The 17,773-nt window shown below is 46.1% G+C and overlaps 1 protein-coding gene across 3 annotated transcripts in view; it reads left to right on the forward strand.

Annotated features, from left to right (window-relative positions):
- ACVR2B (activin A receptor type 2B) overlaps window positions 1-17,773 on the forward strand; it is a 100,591-nt gene that overhangs the window by 70,912 nt on the left and 11,906 nt on the right. For all 3 annotated transcript variants that reach the window (XM_075144244.1, XM_075144245.1, XM_075144243.1), the window contains 5 exons: window positions 8,907-9,114; window positions 12,800-12,909; window positions 14,264-14,415; window positions 15,530-15,673; window positions 16,775-16,918. In XM_075144244.1, the coding sequence (XP_075000345.1) occupies window positions 8,907-9,114; window positions 12,800-12,909; window positions 14,264-14,415; window positions 15,530-15,673; window positions 16,775-16,918 (758 nt within the window). The remainder of the gene's footprint in view (window positions 1-8,906; window positions 9,115-12,799; window positions 12,910-14,263; window positions 14,416-15,529; window positions 15,674-16,774; window positions 16,919-17,773) is intronic.

Here is a 17,773-nt window from a genome sequence, read left to right on the forward strand (position 1 = left end):
AATATCTTAATCTTGTAATTAAACTCTTAATATTTTCTATCACTGAAGCTGCAAAGTTTGGGGGCTGAGACAACCTTCTCGGTAGCTTATTTGTACAGCTTATTAGCCCACGAGGGTCCATTTTTCACGCCAGAGAGTAGTCACGGCTGTTACAAGCCAAATAAATGGTCTGCTTAATGCTTTTATAAATGCACACCTCAAATTTAAGAAAAAAAAAAAATCTAAATAGCTACATGCTTGTTTGAAAAGGCATGGTCTGGGGGAAAACACAACCTCTTCTCTATGGAAATCCTATATGGAGCAAGGCATTTTCTTGGTGTCGTGGTGGAAAGGAAGCGAGGAGGTGTCTCCTAATGAGCAAAGGTGGATGGAGGAGCGGTTGGCATTCGCGTGCTACGCTTGTGGTAGAGATCCTGCATGGGTTGGCATCCTTGGGGACAGTCACACATGGATGCATCTCAGCATCTCGGGAGGTTTGGCTGGGCGATCTGCAGCTTCACGCTTTCTCCTCCGCCCCGCGCAGGCAGGCGGTCGGTGACGGGGCCCTTTTTGGATGCGTAACTTTCTGTTCATCAAGGCTGACTTGATTTTGTTTTTATCCTCTTGGGTGTAGCGAAGGAGTTTGTATCTGTATTAAAAAAAAAAAAAAGGAAAAGAAATTGGGCCTTTTTTGTGTGTTATTGCTAATCCGGTTTGAGCTCTGCTGTCCAAATTGCCTCGTTTGTGACCCAGAGTGCATTTAAACATGAACTGCAGAAGCACCACAGCATTAAATGCTTTTGATTGATCTCCCTGATGGTTTTATTAAAGAACTAAAACCTTTTTTTTGGGGAGACAGATACAGTTAACGATGCGAAAGGAGAAATCTAATTACATTTTGGCTTTGTCCTTAACTGAAATGCTACAAAATAGGATTTTTCTAATGGATAACTAAAATGATCTCTTCTTTAAATAAAATATAGAAATGACCAGCTGAGTTCAAGTCAAAAATGCACTGCTTCCAAAAATTGATTAACTGCTGGCAGCGTTTCTGTCCTGCCGCACACCAGTCCAGCCGGTGACCTGGCCAAACCTCCTTGGATCGCTCTGCCTGGCCAGAGGAATGATTTACTAAATCTTTTCCTGAGTGATCCTCCCCTTCGGGCCAAGAGATTAATCTCATCAGCTCTGTGTGTGTGTGTGTACACTCAGTATTTCACTAAATCGAGTAACGCTGTCATCTCACTCAGCTCCGTCTTCCCTAAACAGGAATCTGCCTGGTTTTACGGATTTGTAAGGAGCTGGGATGTTGCATGTCCTTCTCCGGATCCTTCTTCTCTCCACCCTGTTCCACTTAAAATACCAAGGAAATTATTCAAAAGAATTAAACCTTTATTGCATCCTTTCCCCGAGCTGGTAGTAATGACTCTTAAAACATGCTCCCTATATTTTACAAAACAGGTTTTACTAGCAGTTTGGGGGAAAATTGTAATAAAGCTCTAATTCTTTTGAATAATTTCCTTGTTATCTTTTACTGAGTTAAGCCCAAGTTAAAAAAGAGATCTATGGGGGGGGGGATTGCTACACAGATGTCCGTGGAAGCTGTGAAGTGTGAGTCATGGTGTGAATATAGAAGCCCGGAGTTGTCATCCCTGGTGAGCAAGGAGGATGTATTTCTTAATATTAAAGTTCCTTTTTTAATTTTAAAAGAAAATGACTTAAAGCCTCCTGTCCTTTTGAGGCTGGTTGTCAATGGCATCATTGCAGGTTACCATGGCAATATACGCTGAGATAATAGATTAACAGCCATTGATTGACGAGAAAACTTCAAGCTCTTTTATTGTGGGATATGCCCAATGTATTGACAGAAAACAAAATTCAAAGTAATATCCTCCCTTGGCGTTACACCGTTGCTGTTCTCGGTGCTGCACGGGCCTGGTTTTACCTGATCTGGCTTAAAAACCAAAACATTTTGAAATAGTCGATGCTTTACCAGCTTTTTTAATAAGCCAGGGCACTGCCCATCCCTGCATCCAGCTGGCTGGAAGGGGCAAGCCCTGGGTATTTGATGGCTCCGTGCCGGGGCGTGCGCTGGCCATGGGGGTCCCCAAAGCAGGGTGAAGTTTGGGCTGGAGGAAGGGGGTCATTTCTCGGGGCTCATTGCTGTTACGTGGGGCTCCGCTGTTTCAAGGCTTTTGTGGAAGAACGGGGTATACAAGCAACGAGTCTTTAAATCCTCATGTACAGTTACATACTTAACCACAGATGTCATCGCTAGTTTGATGCTTTGCCTAAAAACGTATTTAGGCAGGAATGAAATCACTGCGCTTGGGGAATAAGTGCTGGAGCAACACTTACTAATTGCGGATTCGTTATCGGCTCTGTAGAGATGCAACTGGGTGGTCTCTCTAGAGCAACATTTTCCAAACTTTCCCAGTTGCAAGCCTTCCTCTGGCTTGATTTTGGGATCCAAAATGCTAGCAATAACTATTTGAATTTCTTTAATCTGCAGTCCTGCACGTAAGTTCTGGGCAGGTGTCTGGGAGAGGGAGAGCTGGGGGGGCAGCAGCCCTCTTCCCCTGCCTTTCCCTCCCCACCAGTGCCTCCCAGTGTGCTCTACGCATGCTTAGATCATGGTCCCATGATCTGGGGGACCTGATCGTGTCAGGTCCTGAAGGATGTGCCCCAGGTTCGGAGGCGGCTGGTTTAGCATCCCCGCAGGCGCTGAGCACTGGGAAGGGGCAGGCGTGAGCTGGTGCTGAAGTGGCTGATGCCAGCAGAGGCTGCGCTGCAAGGTGAGCGCCCAGCAGCCTCTTATTTCCCAGCTCTGCTCAACCATGCCGTGGTTTGAGGGATAGCTCTTGAAAACAAACCCAAACCTCAAACAAAGGGCCCGACTTTCATAATCACACATGCAAGAATGCATCCGCAGTTGCTTAATTGCTACATGCAATTACCCTCCAAATTAGAGGGCAATTACCCCAATTCAATGTACAATCTCTGTCATTTTATATTATAAAATTACATGTACAAATAGCTATATAGGGACATAACTAAGTGTTTGCAAATAACTTCAGTTGCATACACAGTTTCATGTATAAAGCCCGGTGGTTTTGACAGTTAGGCAAACAGACTGTCTGGTAAATCACTCCATGTTTATGCAGACTATTTTGACACATCCCATCTTTTTGTATATACTTTCATTTTAGGTTTTAAAAAGGGGACAGGCGGAGATAAAGAGCTGAGATTTATAGCAGCCTTCAGCCTTGGGGAAGATATTCCCTATGTATCTAATTATGAGTTAGGAGCCCAGCAACTGCTAACACCTAGACCTGGAGTTGCTACACTGGATCTTGGCTATAATTTAGCAGCTGTTGGATAATGACACAGCCTCCGTGATCTGTCGGCAGCTCCAAATAGGAGAGCAGAGTTTAGTCTCAGATCAGCAGCAAGGTCCCATGCCTCAGCAGGCTGAAGTCCTTCAGTTCAAGAGGACCCCTTTTAATGAGCTCCCTCTGTGCCTTCCAACTCCCAAGTAGAGGAGAGAGGTCTTGCCGCGTCGCACGGTGTTTCGACTGTTCTTCCCATCATTACGTGCCTCGGATAGGTGCTGGGGGTCTTTGCTTGGCAAAATCCCAGAGGTGCTTCGGTCACCTGGAGCAGAAAATTGACCCAAGGGAATCGGCGTAATGATGGTTTCTCAGGACTGAGGTCAAAAAGTTGACTTCCACCCCAAAAATGGGTGGTGGTGGGTAGCCTGCTTCTGCCTTCATGATGTCTTGGGAGTTATTTGGGCTTGGTGGTATTTTGTGTTAAGGTATTTGTGCGTGGCTTTTGTTCGAGGAAGGTGTTGGGAGAAGCCACCCTGTGGCATCCCCAGACCACTGGGTGGATGCAGTGGGATGCCAGAAACCCATCTGCTCCTGCAAAGCCTCATTCTTCCTTAGACTTCGATTTCAAACAGGACTTCAGACTTTATTCCTTAAATGACTATTTGTGGATCGTGGTATTAAAATGTTTTATCATTTTCCCCCGGCTGCTGACACGAGGCTCTTGTCCATGGAGAGAACTGGGGCTGATAGCAGGCTGCGCTGCTGGAGATGCCATGCTCCTGCCCGACGTGCATGCTTCTGGTTTGCTTGCTCAGCGTTTTCTGCGAATCGCTGCCTATGCAGCGAGGCGGTTTTGCCGGCGGTAGTTTCTGCAGACGTGGTTGAAACACCTCCCCTGCAAAATGCATACGTGTGGCAGGGGCCAGCAGATCCCACCTGCCTTTGTACCTCTTGCCCGTACCTAATGGGAGTCTCTGCTGAGGAGGAAACAGCTTTTTTTTCCAACTTTTGCTTTGTGGCTGGTGGAATTGGGTTAGGTGGGAGGGGAACAGGGGCCCAAGGAACCAAGTTCTGACAGCAGTCTTCCAACACTTGCTTAGCAAATGGTTTATATCTCGTTATATCTCATTTATATCTCGTTACACCCAAGTCCTGTTGATTTTCTGCCAAAAGCTAAGCAAGGGTGTCCTTACCAAGGAATGCGACCACATGAAGGAGGTCAGGAGCTTTCCTTTGATGTGCCCATGCTGGCATGAGGGAGACAGCAAGAGCATCGTGGGGAGGGAAGGACCGGCGGGGACACAAGTCCCCTTAGTCCATCTCAAGCTGTGGTTTGTGACTGCACCCAAAGGCTTTTGTTTCAGGAAAAGGTTTTTGTTGCCAAAATTAATCCTGTCCCTTCCCTCAGCTGCTCAGATTTGGTTCAACACCTCCCTGGAGCCAGGTCATGCTGCTGTGGGTTGAAGGAAGCCCACTCAAGTCCAACCCAACCCTCGCTGCGCTAATGCATCAGCTGTGTCCGGTGGAAGGAGACAAGGGTGTCCTGCACCCGTTTTGGGGCAATACCCTCCCAATTTTTCTTGCAACTTGAAATGAGAAGCAGGACATGGTTGATCTGTGCCTCTCCCACCTGTGTTGCTCTGCAGAAGTGTCCAGCTCGGTGTTTCTTACAGACCTCCGGTGGCCTTGGGAGAGCAGGCACTTCCATACCCATTGCCCAAGGGGGAAAGAAGAGGCAGGAAAAACTACATGGCTTCCCGGAGATGCAGGAGCAGAGCTCAGATTTCCTCCTCTTAGTCACCCCCACCCCACCGATCTCCCTCAAAGGGACAAAACCCAGTTTCAATTCCCCCTCCCTCCATTCAATTGAGGGTTTTAACACAGCAAGCGCAGAGAAGGCAGTTAGCTACAAACTTTGGTCTCTGCGTGATCCATTACAGAGCAAGGTGTGAGTGTTTCTTGATGAGCTAAAGCAGCAGGTAAATTAACACCCACCCCTGGAGCCGTGCCCCTTCCTGCTGAGACCATCTCGGGCACAAATGAAAGGGTTTCTTGCAGTCCTGAGCACCCAGCAGGATGAGGATCCTTACCAAACGGCTTCTTAGAAAGATCTGAAAGGAGGTAGCAAACACGCAGGTTTTTAAAGTGTCTCCTTAATGCAAGCATCCTTAGGAGCTGTTTGGAGGAAAACATGCATGTCTTTAGTCATCCAAAACTTTATCCATGCTTTTATTCAATTCATCTAAACTTTGACAGCAGGGGAAAAACTGCGAAAGGCCTTTTTCCTGGCGCGGTTGCTGTTTGCCGAGTTGGGTTTGCGTGTTTGCAAGCAGATCTTAGTCTTCAGCTGAAACTTGTTCCAGAAAAGACAACTGTCTTGGGGGAAGGGAGCCTGGGCTCAGCACAGGATTTAGCAGACTCTATTTGCTGGTCCCAGAGCCGATATAGCTCCTGCTTCACATCTTTTTAACATTCCTTTTTCAAAGCACAGTGAAAACATCAAATCTCACTGCAGCTTTGTGCATTGCATTGGCTCTCGTTGCAGGTGGAGAAAACAGAGGCTACATAATATTGCTCGAGGTTACAGATGGAGGTGGCTGAGCCAGGATTAGATTTTGGGGTTGTTTCCCAGGCAAATGGTTCATTAAACCTTCCTGCTTTCTGGGAGATGGGGTTGGGGAGGGAGAGGAAATTTCCATCTAGAGCAAAAGCGAGATTCGGTTTGGGATGATGGAAATGATATTACGAAATGTATTTCAAGGACTGGATCAGAAGGTGACCGTGAGTATTAGTTATCAGGTATCAGCTGGGAGCCATGTGAAGTATTACAATGAAGCTAAGATATTTACTCGTTCCTTTATAAATAAAAAGATATCGCCCGTCCCGCACACAAGACAATGCTCCTTCGCTTTCCTGCTGATTTAACCGGTATTTAGCAAAAATGCTTAATCTGCCCTAACAAAGCGTGGTGTAAGTATCAAGAGAACAAATATCAAGGCTTTAACAAGGAGTGTCAATATTGACGCTGTTCTGTGTTGAGGGATATCAGTAAGTTGTTTTTATTATAGTAAGCAACTTGTCAGAGGAAAACTCAGATGGAGCTTTGCAAGTGCCGATAAAACCTGCAGGTGCTACTGAAATTGAGCTCTTGTTTGTATGTGCTTTGAATATGATTTCCAGTTTCAGAAGTCAGCTTTATGACTTTCTCATACCCTTCCTCCCTTTCAGTCTGTCCCACAATGCAGATTAAACATTCTTCCCCAAAAAAGTGTTATTGAGGGATTGAACACCTCTTCAACTTGCAAAGAGATCTTCCTAGTCTGATGAATTTGCTCCGTACCATGAAAATTATCCATCGCTGAGTCCAGGTATCAGTAGCAGGGACAGGTTGGACCCATCACCCCTAGCTTGTGCAGAAACTATGGTTTCTCCTGCAACCTTCGTGCAGTTCCAGTTCTGCTCTGTGCCAGGTCATCTGTACTCCTTGCTTGATGCCTTGTGGCAGCAGAAGGTTGATTCCCTACAGCAGATCAGGCTACATTCAATAGCTTGAAAGCAATCTCTAGCTCATGCGCCATCTCCAAAGTGCTCTCCATGCACTGCAAAATTGGAGGTGAATCCTGCCACCAGGTACCAGCTTGGAGACTTGGCAACTTGAAGAGTTGCAGGCTGTGGAAAGGCAGGTCAGGCTTCCCCCGGCATCCTGCTCACTTGGGACAAGTCATTTAATCTTGGCGTGTTGGATCTTCAGGTGGGAGTAATACTCCCTTCTCCGGCTGGGTGTTGTGAGGGTACTTACATCAGGAGTGGATGGGTGTTCAGGTATGGAAACGATGAAGGTATCCTGGGCCTGGAGCCGGTGCCTGTGCCCAGGCTGGGTGTTTTCTCTGCCGGCTGTAAGGCACTCACTGCTCAGTTTCTTATGCAGACTGAATTGTATCACCTTGGAGAGACCTTTCAGAAGTAGCTGGTTTACCATATTGAGTGGAAATCACAGGCTGGGTTGTATTTATATTGTCCAGACATGGCCCCAACTGCCTTAATCTCAACATTAAAGGTTGCACGGCCTTTGAAGAAGATAGAGTCGTGAAAGCACTGCAAAATTTTCCAGCCAGAAACTTAGTTCGGCGTTTTGCAAAGGTCTGGCTATTCTGGGAGCGCAGCGCTTTCATTTCACCATCCTGCGGGACACATTCATGTTTGCTACCCAGTTGTCAACACATTTTATTGGGATACCTACATTTTCCATGATGGCAATCCATCAAAATAACGGTCAGGTCTGACCTTGCCTTGGGTTGGGTAATCCCAAAGAGAGATGGCTGCAGGGCATCTCAGGATTTACAAAATCACGAGCTTCATGGTACCTTTTCTGGGTGTCTGCTTACATGTCGTGTGTTTGTTGCCGCCTTCTTCTCATTTTAAACTCATCCTCAAAATGCCATAAAGCAGAATATTTCCAAATGAAGAGAGGATTTCTAAGGCTTAGGACAAAACAGGTCACCTGCAGATATCAGTGTTCCCTTACTTGACTCTGTTTTTAATGGATGTGTCTGTAATCTGTGTTTCAGTTCTGTGCCGTGGTGGCCGTGTGGGAATTGTTTCGCTTGGGGCAGTAGGAACTCCTCGGTCCTTTGGTACAAGACTCTAATGGGGGAAAGACCCAAGGGCTGTAGAGACTCCTTGGTTTGTGGTGGCTGAACGTCCCATTTGCGGTGGCCAGAGTTGTTCAGGGAATGGAGTTGGTTTTTGCTGAAGGTCTTGCTTGGGTGGAGAGGCAGCGTGAGCTGTGTCAACCACAGCTAAAAACATGGGCATTTATCCAAATAGAATCATAGAATCATAGAATCATTAAGGTTGGGAAAGACCTCCAAGATCATCAAGTCCAACCGTCAACCCAACACCACCATGCCCACTAAACCATGTCCCTAAGCGCCGCGTCTTTTAAATACTTCCAGGGTTGGTGACTCCACCACTTCCCTGGGCAGCCTGTTCCAAGGCCTGACCACTCTTTCAGTAAAGAAATAAGCCTGAACTGGGATCTAAGTGTGGAATAGGCACTGGTTTGGCCCTCCTCTGCAGGATGAATATTATCTGTTCTCAGTTATATCCTACCTACGTAAGAAACCATTTATTTTTAGGTGGTGTTTCCCAAAATATTGGCAGAGAGGGAGGGTAACTCCGTTGTGTGACATCCCAGCAAGCGGCAAGTAGCACCCCAGGAGGTTGCCTTTCCTAAGCAGGGTTTCTGTGGTTAGAAAATACTGTTTATGGGTTGCCTTGTACATCCCTCTGTTAGGCTCCTGTGGCTGAAGCCCTGGCCAGAGGAGACCTGGGGGGAGGTCTCAGCTGGACTCTTGACTTCACCATGAGCTCCTGTTGTGAACCTAGGCAAACCTGACCTCTCTGTTCCCCACCTCACACCAGCAAAGGACAATAACCCTCCACACCATGCTGAAACCGCACATCGATGAGCCGCGTAGCTCCCAGGGAGGCAAATGTATGCATCACCTAAAGCAAAGCCACGTGGAGATGCGACTCCCGGGATCTGTTTCTGATTTTGCTTTGAATGTACTTGGGGTTTAAATTTTGCTTCAGGACCGGGCCATGGGGAGGCTGAGACAAGGGAATGCATTTACTACAACGCCAACTGGGAGTTGGAGAAGACCAACCAGAGCGGCGTGGAGCGCTGCGAGGGGGAGAAGGACAAGCGGCTCCACTGCTACGCCTCCTGGAGAAACAACTCGGGCTCCATCGAGCTGGTGAAGAAAGGCTGCTGGTTAGACGACTTCAACTGTTATGACAGGTAATAGCCTAACTGTTTTTTCTGAACGCAGGTTTAATTGTTCCTCTAAGTGCAAAGGCTCGTGATTTTTGCATCGAGGAAAAGAAAGGGAGTCCAAGTCAATTGGCCCATTCATCCCCTGTAATTACTTCTGTTGCTAATGCAGCTTTCAGAATTGTCTTATCTGCCTTGACTTTCTAAATAGAAGCTGCAAAAGGCACTTTTAGGTTTTTTTTGTTGGTTTTTTTTTTTTCTTTAGCAAAGCTTTGATAATTCTGGCATGCGTTGAAAAACGTGTCCTGTACCATCAAATGAAGAGCAATATGTTCTTCCAAGAGCATTTGGCGATACAAAGGAAAACTTGGAATCATTTGGAGCTCTCTAGAAAAGCACAGATATCTGGGGGTAGTTAGAGGTTGAGATAGTCTGGCGTTGGTGAGGTTGCAAAAAGTTTTTCTGTTCTTTGGCTGAATTAAGAGACGGGCCAGGAGAAAGAGTGGGGCAGCAAAAGCAATACACGCGTTTGTGTGTCGCTGCCTGTAGCAAGAAAAGGAGCGAGGTTTTCTAGTACGAAGGCTCCAGCCTCATTAAATAGCTGGGAAAATAAACTAGTCTTTTCTCATTTCCCTTGATGCAATTCTACAGAGGGGAAAGGAATTACAGCAAAAGAAAATAGCCCTCTGAAGTTTCACAGTTTAAAAGGACAATGCTCAGTAACTCTGGACTCAGTGTTTCTGTTAAAAAAACCTCAATGACCAACCGACCAACCCAAACCCAACCCTTTCAATAAGGATTAACAGAACATAAAATTCAAGGATTTCCCTTGGTGTAATACCAATGTAGGTTGATCTCACCTTTGTGCAATTCCTAGCTGTGCATCTTTGTAGCTTCTTATTCTAAAAGTTTTAGGACATCAGTTCCTAAGCCATGGGGCTTAAGCTGGGACTCGATTTGTCCCATGACTGGAGAGTTTTCTCCCTTCGGCGCTGTACACCATCCCTGCTTTTGTGCCCGTTGTCTTAGCTTATCCCGACTGTGAGTCGTTCCTCATCTTCCTTCTATTATTAGCGCTGGGGTTATTTTCCCACCACACCTATTCCCTTGCCAGTTGCGTGGCCAAGCTCTATATATAGTGAAATTTTTATTCTTTCCCGATAAATCAATCCTCCTTGGCCCATTAGTCATCTTAATGCCGATCCTTCTGAGAACAGAAGGTCACTCTAGTTTCCTACTTCCAAGCAGAAGTGTTTACTGTAAACAGATTTCTCCTTTCAGAGCCTGCTCTCGTATACAGTGACACTTGTATTGTCACTGAGTGTCTCCGTGCAGGGATGTAGTGGTTCTTAAACTTTGTCATAATGTGTTGCTCTGTTACAACAGTAAAAAGTTTCCAGGGCTCCTCGCAAGCCTTTTTGCAGTCTTGGGGTTGAGCATCCATTATCCTGAATTCTTCAAAGCCGCAGTTCCAGGGCAAAGCTAAAAGATCTTCTGAGAATTAACACACAGTACAAGTGTTGAAAGCAACATTTGAAATAAAGGTTAGCTTTAATTAAATAAAGGCTGTTTAAATGGAGTCTTTTTTTTTTTTTCTTCCTTTGAGTGCCCTCGTCAGTCTTTCATGCAGGTAGTGTTGCATCCCAAGATGGCAAAAATGGCTAAAAAGATGATTTTTTGATTGACGGTGCTGTGCTGATGCCCTTTCTGTCTCTGTTCTCAGCACCTTTGGATGCTGAGCTCTGGGTGCAGCCTCGGGAGATGCACCTCTACCTGTATCTGCAAAAGTGTCCCCTTTTGCAGATAGCACGGTCCTGTCCTGCCAGGCTGCAGCTCCACTCCTAGCGCAGGCAGCACGTGCTGGTCCATGCCGAGCGCTGCCTCCTTGTCGCTGGAAGGTGAAAAAGTCAGGAGTGCAAGGGTTGGGACGTTGAGGGTGATGGTTCCTTACTCTGTTCTTTATCTTAAGGAAGCAAAAACGTGGCATACATACATCTAAGGCTATAGGAAAAAGGTAGTGTTTAAAAATCGACTTGTGTGCTCTTCGTTTATTTACACAGCCCCACCGGAGAGGTTGTGTTCACGTTCCTTGGAAGAGCACGTGAGCCGCTACGCAACGTGCCCTCGCTGCCATAGAAAAATGTGTCATTCTCTCCCACTGTCTCATTTGTAATATTTGCTAAGTATAACATGTCATATGTACCTGGATGGCTGCCCTGAGCGCACACCAACTCAAAGACAGGGATAATGAATTGCAGATGTGGAGCAGGCTGTTTTCACTCATTAGCTTGATTTCTTAACCAACAGATTTAGCAAAGGATGTGTTTTCTATTGAAGACTCCAATACTGATGCTGTTAAATCCAAACGGCTTGTTATCTGATTTCACGAAAAAGCATCTGGAAACATTGCTTAACTTGTTGAAACATCTTTGTTCATTTGAATAAGTCAAATAGCTGCTTTTTATCTTTGAAGTTTAAAAAAATAAAAACCTGAAAAACAAACCAAGTGCTTCCCAGCTGAGACCTTGCAGGAGGCGTTTCAGCTTTTTTTTTCCCGAAAAGGAATAAAGCACCAAAACCGACCCTGTGTTATGATTGAAGAGAGCCCTTTCCGTTCTTCTCGTGGCAGTATGTCAGTGATACCACAGAAAGGGAGGCTTGGCATGGGTTCATAAATGAGTAATAATGTCAAACACATATGATTGTTTTGCTACTTCCTCCGAGTGGTCGAAGGAAGGAAGTTATGCATATAATTTAGCTGGGCTTCAGGAAATAGTTTGATACAGTTCTCTGCGGAGAGCAGCTCTGCAGCCCTAATAGCTAAACGCAGAGGGTAACGCAGCAAAAGGTGGCGGGGAAGGGAAGCAGGCGTTTAAGAAAGAGAAAGAAATGACGGTTAGAGCACTGCAGAAATCACTGCACGTCTCTTTTGGCATTGATCTGTGGGAGAGGGAGGATGTGTGGAAGTGGAGTTGGTCTGATCCGTGGAAGTCCCCTAACGCCTTGCATGGAGTGGAAGGAAACCTCGGTGCTGAGAAGGCTGTAGCACTACCTGGATAAGAGGCAAATATGAAAAGTGAGAGCTGCGACCTGATTTTCTTAAAGGCTTTTGTGCAGGAATAAGTTTTTTAAAGGAGAAGGAGATGACACTTGAAAATTAAACTTTAAAAAAAACCCCAGCCTTCCTCCTGCCTGCAGCAGGACTGTTGTTGCTGCTGGTATCTGGTGCCCTTCTAGTGGGTATAGTGATGCTCAAGGCTGTGAGAGCGGTCTTAGCTCAGCCCTCGTCATATGTGCTTTACGGCACAATCTTTAATTGCATGATCAAATACTCCTCTCCCCTGACAGCATACATACGGGCTGCGGGAAAGACACTGTTCAGGGAAGGAGGCATCTCTCCATCTTTTTTCTGCTTCTCATTCAGTTAGCGGCGGCGGCTGTTATTTATTACTCGCCATCTAATGCCTTTGGTACATATGGAAGCATTTGTTTCCTTTACGGTCTTTTCAAGGATCTTTGCTATCCACTGGGGTATTTGAATGCCAAGTTGTTTTCTCTAAGTGGAGACTGCCGATCTGTGCAGCTCAGCAGCAGGAGAAGGCGCGTGGAGAAGATGATTCGGGGCAGGGTGGCTCCCAAAGACGAGGCAGGAGATGGCTGACGTTGTTTTTTCTCTTCCCTTCATTGCCGTCTCTGTCCCTCCCTGACGCAGGCAGGAGTGCGTAGCCACAGAAGAAAACCCTCAAGTGTTTTTCTGCTGCTGCGAGGGCAACTATTGCAATGAGAAATTTACCCATTTGCCTGAAGTCACCGGCCCAGAAGGTAAGTGACTGGGTGGACGGGGAGTTGGGGTCTCCCAGTTTGTGATGACTTTGAGTTGTTGGATGTTAAGTTAGAAAAATACATCTGACAGGACACAAAGTACCATTTTGGTTACAAAGGCTAGAAATCCTTCTGCTGGAAATCTTCAAGAATAGTTTTTTAATGTTGTTTCACTCTGGGGGTAAAGTGTGTTGTACCAACACCTCGTATGCCATCAGTAAGGCTTAGATTCTCTTTGTGGTGGACGTTCACAGCGGGCTCTTACAAAACAAAATCCCTCGCAAGGGGAAGAGGGCGCTGTGATTTATACAGTATGGATCAACTCAGACTCTTAAAAGGTATTTGACACCTTCTTCATTAATTTTCATAGGTCATAGGTCTCCAAATATCTTGGGCATCAAGGATTTTTGTATTTGATTGGCCTTTTCTTGGTCTGGGGATTGAAAGGGAATGGGTATGTGTGTCAGCTTTCAGAGTTTGTGGATATACTTCAAGGAAGAAAAGTAATAGCAGGTCCTTCTTCAGAGGCTAATAGAAAAATGATGATTCTTTTAGCTGTAGGCTTGCTAAAGTATCATTCAATAAAAATTATTAAAGCAGGTGGATCTTTTTCTTAGGCTGGTTTCTTTTACTATCAGCTACCTGCATTTACTGAGATGTTCCAGTAGACCATTATCAGATTTTCCTGGGCTTTCCTGTTAGGTTTTTAATTGTTTACATGGGTTTTATTATCTCCTGTTATTAATGTACCCGTAGCAACCTAGTAGCAAATATTCTTTCTCTCACAGTTTTTTGTTTAATTTGGCAAGTCTTGCTATTTTTTCCTTCCCTGTCTCCAACATAGCAACATGGCTCCATTTAGTATTCCCATTGTTTGTGTCTCAACTGCACTGATGTAATTTGGAACAAGAACTACTGTGGGAATAGTGCATTTGATTGTGGCTCCGGCAGCATTTTACTAAAAACTGACATCTTGTCAATCACTGTAAAAGACAAAGCAACGCTGCGAGGGATTTCGTGCTCGTTTAATACATTCGGAACGGTTAAGAGGAGGAAATTTTCTGCTTTTATGTACCCCAGCAAGAAATACCCATCTTAAATAAAGGTCAGATGGAGGCTCGGCTTGCAAAGTGTGGTTTGGACCATTGTAACTCCATTACTACTAGCCGTATGGAAAAGAGTAAACCGCGGAGCATTCTGAATACTCTTGGGTGTGATGGGACATGTCACTAAGCCTTGTCAACTTCGGAGTAGAAGGAAGGATGGGGTTTGGTTGCATCTGGACGTGTAGCTGACAGTGCTGTTGCATGCCTGAAGGGTCCTTTCCCTCATTTACCCTGCTCTTTTCTCACAGTCATATACGAGCCGCCGCCGCCAACGCCCTCCCTGCTCAACATCCTGGTGTACTCGCTGCTCCCCATCGCTGTCCTCTCCATGGCCATCCTCTTGGCCTTCTGGATGTACCGTCACCGCAAGCCTCCCTACGGGCACGTCGACATTAATGAGGTGAGGGGGTCGCTCCCCTTTATTTGCACCTTACAAAAGGCACAGAGGCTGCTCAGTATATGTTCACATCCACTTCTGCTTCACTCTTCTCAGGTGACCTAACTTTTCTTCTCTATCTTTTTGAAGTTGGTGGTACAGTTGACTTCCCTGTGAGGCTGATAGGTTTAGACGGACTTCCCACCATGTGGGAGATTCCTAAGGGATGGAGTTACACAGCCCTGCTTGGTGGCTACCCTTCCCCCCAAATTCTCAAACCCGTTGCCTGATTTCAGCCAACTTTGCAGAGCAGTAGAGATCAGAGAGATGATAAAGTTCCTACCAGCTTTATGGGGCGAGGGGAGATGCTTTCCCTGTTGAAGCTCAGTTTTTATGAGCCATCAGAGAATGCATGCAGGAGGTCATCCTCATGGCCCAAAGCCGTCGGGAACTGGTCCTTGCTGGCTCTGCTGAGCCCTGAGCCTTCTGGTTTCTTCTGAAGGGCCGAGCAGCTACATCTCCCTCCCTCCTCTGCCCACGACAGCCCATATGTGAACCTTCCCCATCTGAAAGCAGATAGGACAGAGCTCCAACCCCACGCGTCCTGCAGGGTTGCGTTGTTCTCCTGGACAAATGCGGAGTTTAAACAGATAGGATCTTTACGATGCTGACAGACCTGTTTACTGCCCATCGCTAGGGTTATGTGAAACACGCCTAATGAAGTGCAAAGCAGGGGGAGGTTTTAGGTGTAGTTGGCTGTTGGGTCACAAAGATCAAAAAGTTCCTACTTTTGGCAGGAGATAGCCTTGAGGTCATCGGTGTTTTACAGCCCAAAATAGCTCTTGCTTTGAAAACATAGGAGAATTCAGGTTTTGCCAGAGGATGGCAGGCAGTTGTTCGACACACAAAGTGACACTTGGAGGCGTAAATTGTTGTATATGTTCTACACAAATACCCTACAGAGCAAGATAGGGAATTTCAGGCTGCTCTTGCTGCAAACAGTACATGTAAATAATTTGAATTAAATAAAATGTCACTTCTTTACACCTCTTTCCCCATATGCAATCTCTCCATTCCTCCCCTCCCTTTGTTTTACAGTCCAGCTTCAGCTGGTGACAATGTTTTTTCTCTCGTGCAGGACCCTGGCCCACCACCCCCTTCTCCCCTGGTTGGCCTAAAGCCTCTGCAGCTCTTGGAGATCAAGGCGAGGGGACGCTTTGGCTGCGTGTGGAAGGCTCAGCTGATGAATGACTACGTAGCAGTGAAAATCTTCCCTATTCAGGTGAGAAGGGCATTGCATTAGGTTCTCACTCGCCGGGCTTCCTCACCGGTGCTGAGATGCTCTAAGTGCCTATGGAGGTGTTTTTAAGACCATAACAACGGTGCATTTGGACTCTTCTGCTGGGGTAAAAAGTTCAAGGACCCGCCCTCCCTACACTTTTCTCTGTGTTACCTCGTTACCAAATGCTTCCTGTAGTAATAGTTGTTGCAAGAAAGGCAAAAACGAGCACATTTTGAAATCTACAGGGTATTTTCACTTCGCTGCAAATGTCCGTGTTGTTAAAGTTCAGCGAGGCAGCGTGCAGCTGCAATGCCCGAAATGCACACAAAAGGACCAAAGCCCTGGCTTTGTGTGTCCTGCCTAGGTAGATGATAAATCCGGACCCGAACCCAGCAAACAGTTTACAGCTCACAGAGGCACAGCCCCGGCGCTGTGCAAGCTAATTGCACTGCAGCGTTTCTGTCAGCTCACGTCTTCCGCTCTAGGAAACCTTTGAACACTCCTGACTTGACTCTCTAGGAATTGCAGATGGAAGGAGAAAAGCAATCAAAAGTCAAATGAAAGAAGAATGACTGAAACATCTTTGTGCTCCTCTGCTATCTCTTTCTTCGTTAATTTTTTGCCTCGTATTTGTTGTCCTAGCGTTGCTAAAGGAGATGTGCACATCTTCCGTCCAAGCCAGCTGTGACCTGCTAGTAAATATTCAATAGAGCCTAGATTAGATTTTGCAATCGTAACAATTACAGCTACCATGCAGATCTGGGTGCTGTATGCACAGGCTTTATTCTTGCAAGCATCTTTAGGAAATCTTGACAAATCTTATTTCTCGCTGAGGCTGGGTGTGGATTCCCCCCCCTCCCCACACATGTGCTTTAGGAATAGCTGAGGATGATTTTGGAGAAGGGAGACTGAGAACAGCAACTTCCAGTCTTTCTCCAGCATCTACCTTTTAGGAAAACAGCCTCATTTTGAAGGGATACATCACATACTAACGCCAGAGGATGATATTAAGAGGAACATGAGCAGCTCTGACTGAGCTGAAGGAGCTGTTTGCTTTAAAGAGAAGCGTGATCTTTGATGGTGCATTTCTCCCTGCTTTAGGATAAGCAATCTTGGCAGAGCGAGAGGGAGATTTTCAATACTCCTGGCATGAAGCATGAAAACCTTTTGCAATTTATCGCAGCAGAGAAAAGAGGGACAAACCTAGAGACAGAGCTCTGGCTGATCACAGCTTTCCACGACAAGGTAATGTATCATTGCACGTACATTTTGGGAAGGCAGAGAAGCAGCTGGTTGTGAAGCAGCAGGATTTGGTGTCTAATACTCTCCCAGAAGCTCCCCTGTAATCTATCCAGTCTGTCCCTGGTGAGCCGTGGCTCAGTGGTAGTAGAGAACTGCTCCTGCTCCCCTCATTCAAAGGCTCTTCCTTTAGCTTTCAAGGCTTTTCTGCACAAACATAGGATTAATAAAGGTGGGACCTGGGGAGAGAGAGAGGCATAAAAGGCCGCAGCTCACGTATGTGGTGGTCACCATCTCTTAACGTGCGTAGATGGGCATGTGGGAGCCGGGGGTCGCAGACCATCGCAGTCCCAGCTCACCCCTTGCAGATGGGCTCTGTGTTTGCTTTCATGGATTGCTTTAGTTATCAATCATGACTAACACTTAAAATAAAACAAACACGCACAAATCCAGGGTTGAGCCAGCAGTGTTATCCCTCTGTTTAATCCAAGGTCTACTGAGTCAATCATTGCCACAACCAGCTGATAGGATGCATCATCTTCTTGCGTGGAAGGCTTTCCCCTTTCTTAGGTCAGATGAATTGCTCTGTTTTGAGATGGTTTTGTCCCTTCCTTACCTCCCTCCCCTTCCCTGGCAGACGAGTAGACTCCTTTTAGACATCCAGGTACTTTCTGTGCTGTCAAGGGCTGACGACTTGTGAATGCTTCTGGTTTTTATTTCTTCTTTTTTACTTTTGCTAGTGATTTTTTCCCCCCTGTTAAATCAAGGTTCAGATTTCTCAAGCACTCATTAAAACCATTTTTTAAACTGATGAGTTGGCAGGGCTGTCACGTAGCAGGGTCTGCGATTAAGAACATACGA

This window comes from Calonectris borealis, chromosome 2 (assembly GCF_964195595.1).
Source record: "Calonectris borealis chromosome 2, bCalBor7.hap1.2, whole genome shotgun sequence".
Lineage (NCBI taxonomy): Eukaryota > Metazoa > Chordata > Aves > Procellariiformes > Procellariidae > Calonectris > Calonectris borealis.